Source organism: Geotrypetes seraphini, chromosome 7 (genome assembly GCF_902459505.1).
Source record: "Geotrypetes seraphini chromosome 7, aGeoSer1.1, whole genome shotgun sequence".
NCBI lineage: Eukaryota > Metazoa > Chordata > Amphibia > Gymnophiona > Dermophiidae > Geotrypetes > Geotrypetes seraphini.
Window position 1 is genome coordinate 6,182,394 of NC_047090.1, and position 16,079 is coordinate 6,198,472.

General features: G+C 42.0%; 1 protein-coding gene across 2 annotated transcripts in view; it reads left to right on the forward strand.

Annotated features, from left to right (window-relative positions):
- LOC117363916 (LARGE xylosyl- and glucuronyltransferase 1) overlaps positions 1-16,079 on the forward strand; it is a 391,773-nt gene that overhangs the window by 350,981 nt on the left and 24,713 nt on the right. For both annotated transcript variants that reach the window (XM_033952487.1, XM_033952488.1), the window contains exons 10-11: positions 7,011-7,166; positions 14,433-14,596. In XM_033952487.1, coding sequence (XP_033808378.1) covers positions 7,011-7,166; positions 14,433-14,596 — 320 coding nt within the window. The remainder of the gene's footprint in view (positions 1-7,010; positions 7,167-14,432; positions 14,597-16,079) is intronic.

Below are 16,079 nucleotides of genomic sequence, written 5' to 3' on the forward strand. Positions count from 1 at the left end.
TTGCTAGGAGGCCGTCTTACATCTTCTTGCGCTGAGTGCCCTTAAATTCATGTTCCATCAGTTGCCCCGGCTGACTCTATATCTCAAGCTCTTCTTGCTTACACCAGGCTGGGTTGTGCAATACAGCCTCTCTTCTCCCTTACCATGAGCTGAGTTACTAAGGGTTTAAGTTTCAAGTTTATTAGGATTTTATATACCGCCTATCAAGGTTATCTAAGTGGTTTTTACAATCAGGTACTCAAGCATTTCCCCTATCTGTCCCAGTGGGCTCACAATCTATCTAGTCTCTCTTCCAAAATGTAATAGTCTTTTGGTACTGCAAAGGTGTTGTTCCGATTCTTATTTTGCATGAAAGGTAATAATGGGCTAAATTAGGATTTGTCTGTATTCTTTTGTTCATTAGTTTACCCCCTTTTTTAAACATTGTATTCAAAGTTCATTTCCAGAGAAGGAAACTAGTAAATTGAACAGAGGATTAACATGGCTGATGTACTAAAGGACAGGAAATGTCTGCTTTTAGGGCACCTGGCAATTTGAGAAGGCCAGATTTCAAAGGGATATACAGTCAGGTCTCTAGTAGCCCAACTACATTTTCCTGGTTGAAAGTTGATCCCCCACAGGGTGGCTAAAAATACAACTGGGTTTTCACGCTCAACGTTTGTTTTTATTTCCATGTATTCTCGTGCTTAATCTTAATTGGGCTCACTTAGAGATGTGATATGAAGCGAGTATATAAAAATATAAGAATAGCCTCACTGGGTCAGACCAATGGCCCTTTAAGCTCACTAGCCCGTCCTCACGGTGGCCAATCCAGGCCCCTAGGACCTGGCAAAAACCCAAGGAATAGCAACATTCCAAAATCCCAAAGAATAACAAGATTCCAGAATCCCAAAGAGTAGCAACATTCTATGCTACTGATCCAGGGCTTCCCCCTTGTCTTTCCTCCAGGAAATTGTCCAAATTCAAAGATAAACTGGATTGAAAAGAGGTGCTTCCACGGGTGTGTTTAGCTTGGGAGGGGAACAGCACCTCCACATATGAATTTTCAAAGAGATGTAGACTGTCTTCCCCCCCCCCCCTGTTCAGCTGCTCATAGATGAAGCAGGTTGAAAGTGTGTGGGTACTGTGTATCAACCCCTACGTTAGACACCGTTTGGCGTTTTGGTTTTTAGCTGTAGAAATGGCAACAGCCCATGTTGTTCCCTTTGAAACGCTCACTACAAGCTAAGCTCCGTGGGTGAAAACATAGCTACCCACCATCCCTTCCCCCACACCCTCAACCCCCACAAACTGGCCTCTTCACAGCCTCCTTCCAGCTGTCATGAAATACCGCCACGATCGCAATTCTGTCTCTCATTCATCATATATGAAACTTGTTTTCTCATTTAAAAATAATTATTCTACAAGGAAAGGGCACATTTTTTTTTGAGAAGAAAACATTGGAGGTACGTGTTAACCGGCATAAAAAAAAATATTATGGATGGAAATGAGAAAATCTGTCTTGCTGTTCATTGAGGATCAATGCCGCCTTGGATTTATTGCATAATTAAACCGCAGAACAGATGTTGTGCATTTGCATGGGACTGGCAGTGCCACATAGAAGTCAGAATGTGGGCCTATGAATTATAGATCCAGGCTTCCTTTACCCCATCTCTTTTTTTCACTGCGTGACCTTGACGTAACCTTCCGGAGCTTGCATATGCAGTTCTCGTGGAAGGGACATTGCAGCTGTACCCGCAGTCTATGAACTGTTCAATGAAAGTTCGGGGGCGGGGGAGCAATTCTCAGTAATCATTTACCTGTCCTAGCATAGGATATAGGTAGGGTGCTTGCCCCACTTTTGCCACGCCAAACTTATTGAGTTGCCCCAGCAGGGCTGGCTGTGGGACCAGGTCACGCTTGGGTTCAAAAATCAAAGATTGTTCCCTTTCCATGTCCTAAAGGAATAGCAGCTCTCCCCCAGAAATTAGGAGCTTTTTATTGTGAAGGCAGAAATGGCAGCCTGGATGAATCGGAAGCATCAAAGCCAAGTGAGGCTGAAGAGTACAGGGTGCCCACAAAAACACTCCTTGATGTTAAATGGTTGCAAAACCAAAATTTATTGGAATATTCTTTCACCTTTGAGGCTACAGTTTCATCAACTCATAAAGTTTCCTATGGTATCTGTTGATTACGTGCACTCGATGTGCGCCCCACCTGGTACTTGGCAAACATCGATGCGATAATCGAACTCGGACCAGACTCTCTGAAGCATATCCGGCCTGATCGCGTTTATAACGTCTGCGATGCGTTCCTAGTTACGGGTAGTGGAGGTCCGTACCCCCAAAGGAAAAAGTCACAAACAGTAATGTCCGGTGATCTCGGGGGCCACTTGAGGAACACCTGGTCATTTTGTGGCGTTGCATTGTCCGAAGGGTGTAACTTGTGTACCGATTTGCAGCTTATAAGGGTGAAAGCCCAAGCGATTGGGTAAGACCTTGTTAACCGTGCTTTTGTGGGACTTGTATCAACATATTCCAATAAGTTTTGATTCTGTAACCCTTTAAAATCAAGGAGTGTTTTTGTGGGCACCCTGTATATTCATACACTCATGTTCCACGACACCCAGGGATCACCCTGCTTACCCTACACTAAATGCAACCTCATGCCTCCAGCAAACCTTCAAGAATGTTTTGGGTTTTGCATGCTGGCGCTCTGGAGTCCATCCCTCCCTCTTGTAAAGACTGTGGGTGCCCTGAAAATAAAGGCTCCCAAGTTTCTTATCCAGTAATTATGAATCGTTTGGGTTTGTAAATGATTGTAAAGCCCTTATTAATGCTTTTCTTCCCTACTGCAGCACTTTAGAAGCTGAGCTCCACACTCCGTGATTTCCATTGTGTAATTACACACTCCACGATGTGTTCAGTGACAGCAGACCTGCAGTCTTGTGTCTAACAACCTAAATGTTTATAATTACAATACAACATGTTGCCTGTCGTGTCTTATTACTTAATTACAGTTATTTTCCTTGATCTGCCTTCTAGAAACTTTTGCTGGTCTTTCGGCAGCCCAGTCATACTCCTTAAGGAAGTAAATCTACCAGAAACATTTTGGATAACACAAAAAATTATTGATTTTTTTTTTTTTGTCTTGCAGTGCGGTTGCTGAGGTCTCCTTTTTTTAACTCCTGTATTATTTTTGTGGGTTCTAATTCACCTCATAGCATTTGCCACATGGTGTTCAGTTTTTGTGTGTGGTCCTGGGCTGGTCCTTTTCACAAATAATTTACAGTGCAGTCAGAAAAAAACTTGATAAGGCAAAGCAACCATAAATTAATTTTTTGTTGTTGTTTAAATGGTCCTTTTTCTTAGATATTTCTGGGCCAGAAACCCAGAGCCCTGTCCGGTTGTGTCCATCTACTGGAGTCTCCATCAAAGCTCACTCCAGCCCATCTTAACTATCCCATCCATCGAAACCCTCCCCAGCCCGTCCTCAACTGAATGTCCATATACGGGACACAGGCCATGCAAATCTGTCCAGTACTGGCCTTAGTTCCTTCAATATATACCATTACTTTCTGATTAGAGATCCTCTGTGTTCGTCCCGCTCTTGTTTGAACTCTGTCACCATCTTCTTCTCCATCACCTCCCTCAGGAGCGCATTCCACAATCACCCTCTCCGTAAAGAAGAATTTCCTACCACCCCTCAACCTCAAATTATGCCCTTTGGTTTTTATCATTTTCCTTTCTCCGGAATAGATTTTGTTCTACGTTAATACCTTTGAAGTATTTGAATGTCTGAATCATATCTCCCCTGTCCCTCCTTTCCTCTAGGGCAGTGGTCTCAAACTCTTTGTGGGGCCACATTTTGGATTTGTAGGTACTTGGAGGGCTGCAGAAAAAATAGTTAATGTCTTATTAAAGAAATGACAATTTTGCATGAGGTAAAACTCTTTATAGTTTATAAAACTTTGCTTTAACAGTTAAAAGTAAAGATATATAAACTATAATGAGTTTTACCTTATGCAAAATTGTCATTTCTTTAATAAGACATTAACTCTTTTTTTCTGTGGCCCTCCAAGTACTCTATTTTTTTCTGCAGCCCTCACATTTAAAGTTTAATATCTTTTCTTTCTCAAAACTGACACATTTCAATCACTATATTGAAAATAAAATCATTTTCCCTACCTTTGTTGGCTGGTGACTTTAGTTTTCTGTGCTTTTAATTATGTTTCCAGGGCCTTCTTGTCCTTTGACTGTTTTTCTCTGCATCTTCACTTTCTGCTTTGCATCCATCTTTGGCATTAACTTAATATTCAATTTTTCTGCTTTCTTTTCAAAATCTCCGTTTCCATGTCTTCCCTTCCCTTCCTATCTCTCTCTTCTTCCGTCCTATTTCCATGGTCTGACATCTCTTTCCTTCCTTTCTCTCCCTCCCTCCTTCCTTCCCCCTGGTCTGGCATCTGTCTCCTTCCCTCCCCCCATGTCCTGGCATCTCTCCCTCCCCCTCCATGGTCTGGTATCTCCTTTCCTTCCCTCCCATGAACTTGGCACCTCTTGTTCCTCTCCTCTCCCTTGTCTTCCTTCTCCTTCCTTCCCTCTCTTTCCCCAATTGGGTGCAGCAAAGGCATTTCTCTTCCCCCTTCCCTCCCTCTCCCTTTCCTGTGCAGCAGCAGCAGCATTTCCCTTCCCCCTTTCTTGTGCAGCAGAGGCATTTCTCTTCCCCCTTCCCTCCCTCTCCCTTTCCCTGTACAGCAGCAGCATTTCCCTAGGGTCCCCCTTTCCTATGCAGCAGCATTTCTCTTCCCCCTTCCCTTCCTTGTGGAGCAGCAGTGTGTCTGGCCAGCTCAGTCAATCGTTCCGTTCAAAGCTGCGGGTGGCGGCTCCTCACGAGATCCGCGCCTGCGTCTGAAGCCTCTCTGATGTTGTGACATCAGAGAGGCTTCCGATTCAGGAGTGGATAGCGCGAGGAACCGCCTCCCGCGGCTTTGAACAGAACGATCGACTGAGCCGGCCAGACACGCTGCTGCTCCACAAGGAAGGGAAGGGGGAAGAGAAATACTGATGTGGATAGCGCCAGGAGCTGCCGCCGGCCGCAGCTTTGACCAGAAAAATCAACTGCAGCAAGGGAGCAGTTGATTATCATGTCCAGACCGCGGGCTGCAAAATAGCACCTGGAGAGCCGCATGCGGCCTGCGGGCCCCGTGTTTGAGACTGCTGCTCTAGGGTATATATATTCGAGGCTTCTAGTCTCTCCTCTTACGTCTTCTGGCGCAAACCTCCTACCATTTTCGTTGCCTTCCTCTAGACTGCTTCAATTCTTTTTATGTCCTTCGTCAGATACGGTCTCCAAAACTGAACACAATACTCCAAGTGGGGCCTCACCATTGACCTGTAGAGGGGCATCAGCACCTTATTTCTTCAGGTTTCTTCTTGTGAAGAGACAAAATTGAATGGTTGCATATATGCATCTTCCAAATAGTTCCAGTGTTACGTTTGCTCTTGACCTGGCAGTGATAATGTCACCCTGTAAGATAGCTGAATATTGCACAGATAAAACTAGCAAAACATGGAAAAAATGTGAGCTAGGGACCTAAGTTAAAAATAAAGGTGTAATCATAACTAAAACATGCCTATTCCAAAATATGTAAATGTAAAAATGTGTATTACTATAGGACAAAAAAGGGAAAGACTCCATAGGAAAAAAAACCCCTTCCTCCACCCCCCCCCCCCAAAAAAAAAAAAAAAAAAAGATGCTGTAGGATTAAGAAATTGACAAAGTATCTGAAGAATCTATCCATTTCTGTCAGGTCCACATATCTTTTCCCTTTTCTCTGAAAATATTGGTGATCTGACCAGTGAAATCATAAAGGCCATTTTTAACATTTCAGTCAACAGAACTCTTATCGTCAAACCGGCTGTGGTCGATTTCCAGGTCCCCCGTCTCTGGTCCAACACCCTTCTGTCAAGCCGATCTACAGGGGCGCAGTTGTGGAGAAATGATTAAGGATTATATCCAGAATGATTATTCCATATCATTCAAATCGATCCCTTCGATCGTCAAACAAGAGTTATTATCGGTCCCTTCCTTAAAAATTGTGGGAACAAGGAGAAACAATATGTTCTCTGTTTTAACTCCCCAACTCTGGAACACTCTGCCTCTTTTTATTAGAAAGGATAGAGATCTTGTCTCTTTTAAAAAACTTTCTTATTCAATGATGCCTTTATCGATTAATTAATCTTTTTTTTTTTTTTTTCTCTTTTCTTCTATTCCCCTCCCTTTGTTTTTTTTTCCCCTAATATATGTTTTTTCCTCCATCAAGAGAAAAATTTGTAACTTTTCCCCCCTTTCCCTCTTTTCATGTTTGTTTTTAACATTATGTATAGAGATCTTTTCTGTTTTATGTAATTATTTAACAAATATTTATTTTGCTGTTATTAATGTATTACTAATATGATTGTATGTTCTCTTATAATTTGTTTTTTAATTGTACATCGCTTAGAATGTTTTAAATAGGCGATTCATCAAAAATAAAGTGAACTTGAACTTGAACGCCTTAATCATTTCTCCACAACTGCGCCCCTGTAGAACGGGACTTTTCTGAGTCAAGATGTTAAATGGTAGAAATTAGGATTAAGTAGTAGTGTCAGATGGGGGAACATAAATCTCACGGTTAATATGCGACAGTGGTTTTGCGTGAATTATTTTCCCCGCCTGAGCAATGGAGAAAACGATATTTCCTCTTAAACAGAAAGTCGTGTCTTCAAGCGACGTCTGGAATTTATAGAATACTCTCAAGTTACATATGTCACTTGGCACGTGTAGGCGCTCATTTATAATTTTCATTGTCATCATAAATGGTCGCACATAAACTTACCCTAGTAATGGCGTATTGATGCACCTAAACAAAACGCCAGTGTATAGAACTGCCTCTGAAGTTTCTAAATTTTGATGTGGTCTACGTTGGCCTAAAGAAAAGACACCATCTCGGTGATGGGAATGGTCTAGATCTTGGCTTTGCTTTCTGGCAGGTCATCCACTGGAACTCGCCCAAGAAGCTCCGTGTGAAGAACAAGCATGTGGAATTCTTCCGCAACCTCTACCTGACATTCCTGGAGTATGATGGGAACCTCCTCCGGAGAGAGCTCTTCGGCTGCCCTAGCGAGGCAGACATCAACAGCGAAAATGTGAGTACACGGCCAAGTTTTAGGCACCTTAGATGAACCTTTTCAGCCTTGTTTCCAATTTCATGTTCAGAAAATGAATGATCGTCCCAACACAACGTAGAGCCATCCTTGTAAAATGCATAATTGGACAACTTTAGGTCCGCGTTCAAACGCACCATTCAGCAATTTTTAAACACCAGCTGTAGCATGTAAATATCGTTATATAGTCAATTTTGCTGTCCTGGCACCGATTATACGTGAACAATGGGCTCCTTTTACTAAGCTGCACTAGCGGTTTTAGCGCGCTAGACGCTAACGCCTCCATTGAGCTGACGTTAGTTTTTGGCGCGTAGCGCGGGGTTAGAGCACGCAGCAATGTAGCATGCGCTTTGATATTGGGACTTTGGATCATCTTTTGTTTTTTTTTGTCCATTGATTCTTGGCTTTTGGAAGTCGATATGGGGGCGAATTAACAATATTCTTCAATCCTCTATTCCTTTGACATATGAAGCAATAATTTCTGGAACGATTCTTCAGGATAAACCCACTTTGAATAAAAATAATAGTCGCCTTTTCGTGATCTTATCAGGAATAGGGGTTCAAATGATCACATCTAATTGGACAATACAAAGAAATTTTCGACACCTTTTTGAACCCGGATGGTGCTCAGAATCCACAAGTGGATAGGAAAAGGCTTTAACATGGGGAATAAACCCCTAAGGCATTTTCACGGAATCTATCATTGCACCACCGATTTTGGTAGAAAGGTGAATAAAATGTCTCTAAAATGCCGGTGTAGTAATTGTTATATATCCATAAAGTGAAAAGATGTCCAATATATAAAACCTTCAAAACTAGTGAGCTTAATTGAATTTATCTTAAATGTCCATGCTGCGATGATCTTGACAGGTTCTGACGCGTTTCGCCGAAATAGGCTTAAAAGGCTTCTTCAGAGAACCTGTAACGCTGAATGAAAGATTCAGTTTGTAAATCCTTCCTAAACAAAAACACAAGGTGAAACTACAATGAAATTCAAAAAACAAGAGTGTTACAAAGTCTCGACGCGGTCGGCTGGATTCTGAGCACCATCCGGGTTCAAAAAGGTGTCGAAAATTTCTTTGTATTGTTCCCTTTACGTTTTTTGTGATTATTACCTTTTGGAACAATAATTTGTTTACTCCAGTTGTTGTGTCTTGCACATCTAATTGGAAACATCATGATAGGATTAATTTTAGTTTTTGGTGGGCAACTGTATGTGCAACATATAAATATGAAAAGATTATGGCAGAACGTCTAGGGTTTGTTAAATCTTTTAAGGGGATTTGGGATCCATTAACTAATTTTCTCACATTATAATTAAAGTGATTCCTTTTCTTTATGATAGATTCCTATGCACATCCAGGGGGGGTTGGGGGATAGGGGGGTGTTTTATTTATTTAGAGGTATAAATTTCATAATATTTTATAATATTGATAGTGAAGTATACATCATTACTATTGTAGGTTAAGAAGGGATTTAAAATATTTCTTGTAATAATTCTGATGTTAATAATGTATTTTCATACAGTTTTCTTTTGATTTTGTAAATGTATACATTGTCAAGTTCAAAATATCAATAAAGAAAGTTAAAAAAAAACCCGCTAGCGTACTTTAGTAAAAGGAGCCCAATGGTGCCTTCTGCTGGATCTACAGATAGTGGCGATAGTCAGCGATTGTACAAATAGCTATACGACTGGGTAGGATAGCCTGTTGACTGGTGTAAGTTAATGCCCTTAGCTCTGGAAATTGGCTAGCTACGAGGGGGGCGCTGAAGTTCTCAGCCAAACCAGCTTCCTAAATTCTGAGCCTTTTGTTTTGCCACTGTAGCTGAAGAGAGGGTTATCTTATCTCGTTAAGCGTCAATTTGCAGAAACGAAATTCTCTGTTTCGGCATTGTTTCAGATCATCGATTGAACCGCCTCCGCGTCATTCTCTTCTTGATTGGGCTGAGAACCACTCAGCACTCTGTCATAGTGTGAAGAGTTTCCGATGGGTGATGTCATAATGCCTCATTCCACCAATAAGAGCCAACCTCGTCAGTGATGTCACAAGGGGCTTGATTGTCCTAGACTCGGCTCACTTTTATTACGTACGAGGGGATGCCGAAAAGTTCTCAGCCCAACCAAGCAACTTCCTAAATTCTGTAGCTGAACAGAGTGAAATCTTATTTTGTGACATGCCGATTTGCTAGTGTACGATACAGCACGTAAAATGATTTTGCTCTGTCATTGCTCCCCAATTATGGAACGCTAGGCCTCAAGACCTCAGACTAGAATCTTCCTTGATAATCTTTAAATCTAAACTCAAAACGTTCCTCTTCAAGGATGCATTCGATACGTGAGAATCTTCTTTTTTTATTTTTCTTCTCCCTAACCTTATGTGTTCCCCCATCCCCTCCTCTTCTTTAATAATTATCTCGATGTTATGAAATACTCCATCCACCCGTTTCCTCCTGGTGTCATGTTTAGTTACTTATGCATTGTTTATTAAACCTTTTAATATTCATTTTTAAATAGTTTTTATTTATATGCAGCATTTTATTGTAAACCGTTTGGATGTATTTGATAGACGGTATATTAAGGAGCCAGTAAACTTGAAACTTGACACACACACGCTGATCTAAACCTGGGTTCTGTAATGAAATCTGAGTGCCCAGATCCTGTTTAAAAAGTTGTCAATTGAAAAAAAAACCCCATTTTGGTGCCTAACTTTATAGAGTGGCCCCATGGTAGAGATAGTTGGCCATTATCTGTAGAGCTAAACAGTTTTAATTTCGGCCTGCAGAAAAAACTATTCTGAATTAAACCACTTAAGCTCTTTGTATGACAGCTGAATATTACGGTTCCCTATTGCTGGTGGAAGTTACCGCTTTCCACATGTATTCAATGCCACCACCTAGCACTATAGGTAGACTGAAGCTATATAGTTTTTTTACACTGCCGTATCTGGCGTTTAAAGAAACTATGAGCATACGAGCACAGTAATGCCACCCGGGACAGACCGAAAGTCCATCAAGCCAAGAACGAGTATCCTGTTTCCAACATTGGAGAATCCAGATTCAAGCACCTGACAAGATCCCAGAAGAGTAAAACAGATTTTATGCTGCTTATCCCAAGAATAAGCAGTAGATTTTCCCAAGTAAATTTTAATAAAGGCTTAAGGATTTTTAGGAAATTAACCAAACTTTTTTTAAACCTTGCTAAGCTAACTGCTTTTTTCCCCCACATTGCCTGGCAACAAATACCAGAATTTAATTACTTGCAGAGTGAAGAAAAAAATCCTCTGCTTTGTTCTAAATTTATTACTTAATAGTTTCATTGTGTGCCACCAAGTCCTTGTATTTTTAGAAAGAGTAAATAAGTGATTTATATCCACCTGTCTCGCTCCACTCAGTATCTCCCCTTCTCCATCTCTTCTCCAAGCTGAAAAGCCCCAACCTCTTTAGCCCTTCCTCATACAACAGTCATTCCATTGCCTTTATCATTTTTATCACCCTTCCCTTTTCTAATTCGTTGATCACTGCCACCAGTAAATATATTTAATATTGACCCACTAAAAAATGCAGACATGCACAGAAGTCAAAAACAAAACAGAGAAAAACAAGTCATTTGCATTGCGCTGATAGTGCATTGTCAGACCCCTCTTTTTCAGATGCAATGTACAGTAGCTTCCATTTGTCAGCCTGGAGCATCTTCCCCCCCCCCTGTCCATCTGCTGTCTCATGATTAATTTTTATCTGCTGAAGCTGCCAGGGAGCACAGCTTCCCTTTCTCCTGTTTATTAAATTCTTCAAAGGGAGGAGGGAAAGCCCCTCTCGGCTTTAATTACGAGTTAAAAATAAAACCGTTCCGAGTGGGTTCTCCAAAAGCATTTTTCCTGGTGCAGCCTGGGCATGGAAGCAGTGGGAGCAGATGGTACTTTATAGGAACAGCTGACTGCTGGAGTAATAAGATGCTGGAGCCCGAACTTATTCGAGTGCATGGACCTATTGGTCTGGAACTCGATCCTTGATTCTGTTCGTGGAGACTATGAACTTGGAAAACTAGACTTTCGAGCTTGGTGATGCAATGTCCCATAACGCAGGCATCCAGCACCCCCGGGGACCATAATAAAAGGCTTGGCTATCTGTAAGAAAAAAAGAAGCACCCTCCTACCCCGTTACCATCGGGATATACCTGGAGACATAGTGGTGGTTGCCATTTTTCGCTCCCATCCTGCCCCCATATGTAAAATATCAAAATACAAATCACCTTACAGTGGGCTACACCCATGTGGTGGGCCTGAAAGTCGTGCCAAAGTTAAAAAGGTACGCGGAAAGCGTGCGAAGCAGCACTCGCCCTCGCTAGGCCACCAGTAGAGCTGAATGTCTTGTCTTACCAAGGCAGGGAACCAGTTGACTTGTAAACATAAGAAAACAGAAGACGTTCCATTTTCAAAACTGTCTCTCTTCATTTTGTGCCTGTGTAAAGTGAAACCTTTTGAAGGCAAGGCTCTGAGAGCTGAAAGCAGGAGGGCTTCCAACAGATTGGCTTTGAGGAGGTTCCTCTATCCAGGTGTGAATGAGCGTGCCGCAGCTGCTGGTACAAAGAGCTAATTTAGCAGATGCAATTGAACTTGCCCTGTCTCTCCGACCGCCACTTCTGTTATATGAGATCGTGCAGTTCTGGCTTCCTTCTCTTTGGACATGCCCGGGAGTCGTGTGCAACCAGGGGCGTCTGCCATAAATCATTGGTTTTATTGGCGGGGGAGAGGGGGGCGTCGATTGTATTTTTTAAATTATTATTTTACCTTGGAGGTCCAACTTTCATACTTGCTCAGCTCCAAGACACCCAGATGCACACACAAAAGTCTCCAGCTAATCTGAAACAGTCACTTAACCCCAGCAGAAAGCGCAGTCCAGTTATGGGCCGGATGTGCTGGTCAAATTGGTCTATTGCCCGTTTATAGTCTAAGACTTGGGCTGGCGTAATAGAAGTGTCGGTTGCGATGTCTGGTACTGCTTAACTCGATGGGGACTGAAGACTTTTTCCAGTGCAACGTCAGCGCTCAAGTTGATTACTTGTTCCATTGTACATTACAAGTTTGGCGTGGAGGGAAGGTGTTCCACATGTCCCATGAGTTTATTTAGTAATTGCATTTTTTTTAAAGTACTAGTTCTAATTTAAAAAAGTTTTCTGTTTTTTGATAAGTTACCCATTTTATTTTCGCTTTTATCCCCGATACATAAGAACATTAGAATAGATTTACTGGATCAGACCAATAATAATAATAACTTTATTCTTGTATACCGCATTACCATGGAAGTTCTATGCGGTTAACAGATGAAGAGACTGTACATTTACAGCGAAGTTACAATTTCGTTGATGTTATATTTACAATTTTAGATGATACATATTCGGTCAAGTTACCTTACATTCTAGACAATAAATATACGGTGAAATTATTTTGGCAGCTGGGTTATGTTCGGAGTGGTTACATTTGCTATAAGCTCGATATTGCAGCGTTATAGATGTCGGTGTTACATGAGGCGGTAAGGGTCTAGGGGAGAGGGGTAAGAAGCCATCAAGTCCATCAAGCCCAGTAGCACGTTCTCAAGGTGGCCAATCCATTAATAAAGCTAGACTGACCTACAACGCTTTTAGAAAACTCATAAAAACTGCCTTATTCGATAGATATATCACCTAAACCAGGGATGTCCAACCTGCGGCCCCGTGAAGGATTTTGTGTGGCCCCGGTCGAGGGCGATACAGTGTTTTTCCTCTGCTGCCCCTGGGTGTTTACCATCTTGCCGGCTCCCTCCTCTGTCTTGCTGCAGCGTTTGCGCATTTGTGCGGCCCCAGAAACATTTTTTTCGGCCAATGCGGCCCAGGGAAGCCAAAAGGTTGGACACCCCTGAACTAAACAAAATCTTCACCGAACACTTTTTTTTTTCTTGTTTCGTTTTTCCCAACATGCCCCCTCTGAAATCCTAATCAAACTGTATTTTGTAATTCGGGACCTTTCATCTAATATGTCCCCTCTGAAAATTCCTAACAAACTGTATATTGTAATTTTCGCTGTATTTTTGTAATTCGCGACCTTTTCCAAAAAGGTCCTCTCGGAAATTTCTTAGCAAACTGTATGTTTTATTTTTTCGCTTTCTTAAAATTTCCGTACTCTGTATTTCCTCTGACTATCTGCATATTGTAACTTGCTGAATGTCCAGCTCTCTTGAATGTAAACCGCCTAGAAGTCACAAGATTGTGGCGTTTTAGAAGAATAAAGTTATTATTATTATTACCTGGCAAAAACTCAAGGTGTAGCAACATTCCATACAGAATCCTAAGGAATAGCAAAATTTCAGAATCCCAAAGAGTAACAAGATTCCGGAATCCCAAAGAGCAGCAGCATTCAATTCCACCGATCCAGGGCAAGCAGTGGCTTCCCCCCATGTCTGTCTCAATATCAGACTATGGACTTTTCCTCCAGGAACTTGTCCAAACCTTCCTTAAAACCAGCTACGCTATCCGCTCGTACCACAACCACTTTCCAGAGCTTAACTATTCTCTGAGTGAAAAAAATATTTTTCCCTATTGGTTTTAAAAGTTTTTTCCCTGTAACTTTGAGTTCTGTTTAGTGTATATACAGCGATTATATTTTATGTAATGTAATTTGTAATATAATTTATTTCTTATATACCGCTAAACTCCGTTAGGATTCTAAGCGGTTTACAGAAAAATAGACAATAGGGTGCATTAAAATTATAAGTAAAATAGGTACTTAGAAATTCCCTTACTGTCCCGAAGGCTCACAATCTAACTAAAGTACCTGGAAAAATGGCAATTAGTAGAGTAATGAAGAAATAAAATAGAGAATAGATGAGAAAAATAAGAAAATAAACATTCTAATAAGACTACAATGATCTAAAGGACTTTGAAAGGTTGAAAAAAGAGGGGAGATAAGAATAGATGCAGAGGGAGAACCGTTGAAGCAGTAGAATTCTGGGGAAATTTAAATGAAATTTAAATGATAAAATAAAACAAAATAAGTGGTAAAACAATAAGTGAGTTTAAAAAATATATCATAAACTAAAAAGAATTGAAAATAAAATCAAAACAGTCAAAACTGAAGTCCAGCTTGAACGGGCCCCCCCGAGCCAACCGTTGGTCCGATATCATTGTAACTTTTTGACTGTTTTACTATTTATATGTTTTACAACTATCTGAACATTGTCTCACCTGTCCCCGGTGTCTTATTTTGTGATTCACAGCTTCAGAAGCAGCTCTCGGAGCTGGACGAGGACGACCTCTGCTACGAGTTCCGACGGGAACGTTTCACCGTCCATCGTACACATTTGTATTTCCTGCACTACGAATATGAGCCAGCGGCTGACCACACGGACGTCACCCTAGTGGCGCAGCTCTCCATGGATAGGTAAAGCTCTTATTTCATGGCAGGCCTTGGAAGCTTATAGCATGGCTCTGCAGGCAGGTATTTCATTCATGATATTTCACTGAGGAATGTGGAATCTCTGATCAGGCGGGTGGCTTGTTTTCATGCCTGAGCCCACTACAACTACTATGAATTATTTCTAAAGCGCTTCCAGACTTTCACATCGCTGTAGAGAGTCACAAAGAAGACAGTCCCTGCTGCAAAGAGCTTACAGTCTAAACAGACAAACTGGACGTCATGGATACAGTTAAGGGGAATGGTTAATCTGCTGGCTGGGTTGGAGGGCAGAGGGGAATTCAGGACAATCAAACTATTGTGACATCACTGATGAGATTGACTCTTATTGGTGGAATGAGGCATTATGACATCAGAGGTTAAGGATTGAAGGCTATATCAAAAAAGGTGGGTTTAAAGTCTGCTTTTAAACAAGGGAAGGGGCTTCGCGGACAAACTCGGGTAATTTATTTGAGGCATAGGGGTCACTTAGATGAAAGGAACAAAGTCTGGAATTGGCAGAGGAGGAGAAGGGCAACGCTAAGAGTGACTTATCTGAGGAACAGAGTTCTCCAGGAAATGTCTAAGGAGAGAGAAGCGAGGAGAGGTATTGAGGGGCAGCAGAATGAACACATTCCAGGTCACCTGTAACTAGGGATTATGTAGACTGTGTTCACAGCCAGAGGAGCCAGGGCCATTGTGTGAGCGAAATCTAGTAGCCGGATTTCTGTGTTGACCCTGTATATTTTTTACTGAGATATTGTAATTCCTTGAACCTAAACAGGAACTAGAGCAATTGAGAGAAATTGAGACTTGGATTAGATTACCGTATTTTCACGCATATAACGTGCACCCGTGTAAAACACGCACACGGGTATAGCGCGTGGGAAAACATTTATGTAAATAAATTGACATATAGCGCGCACACGCGTATACCGCGCATGCTGCTTGCCGCCCCGACTCTCCTCTCGCCGCCCTGCCCTTGAAGTCCTGTCCCCCCCCTTGAAGGCCCGCCCCCCCCCTGAAAGCCTGATGCCCCACCCCGAAGGACCGCTGGCCCCCCTACCCTGAAGGACCATTGCACCCCCCCGACGACCGATTCATCCCCCACCCCCCCTGCACCGTTTGCGGTGGAGAAGCAGCCTACCGTGGGTTCACGATGCCAGTGAGCCCTGCGCTGCTTCCTCTGCTGCGGTCCTGCCCCTTCTCTGGGCTGTTTCCTCTGCCGCGGTCCCGCCCCTTCTCTGACATCAGAATGGGAGAGAGACCCCCAATAGTGGATTCTAAGTTTTTTTGGTGGGGGTTTGGGTTTGTTTGTTTTTTTTAAACAAAATATTTGTGCTGAAATCCCTTCTTGCATTTTGCGCATAATTTGTATTATAGAGCATTGTGAGCTAAGTTCTAATATCGTGTTCATATGACCAGAGTTCAGACCAGGTAATGTCTGAATCAAATACAGGCATGGCAATTA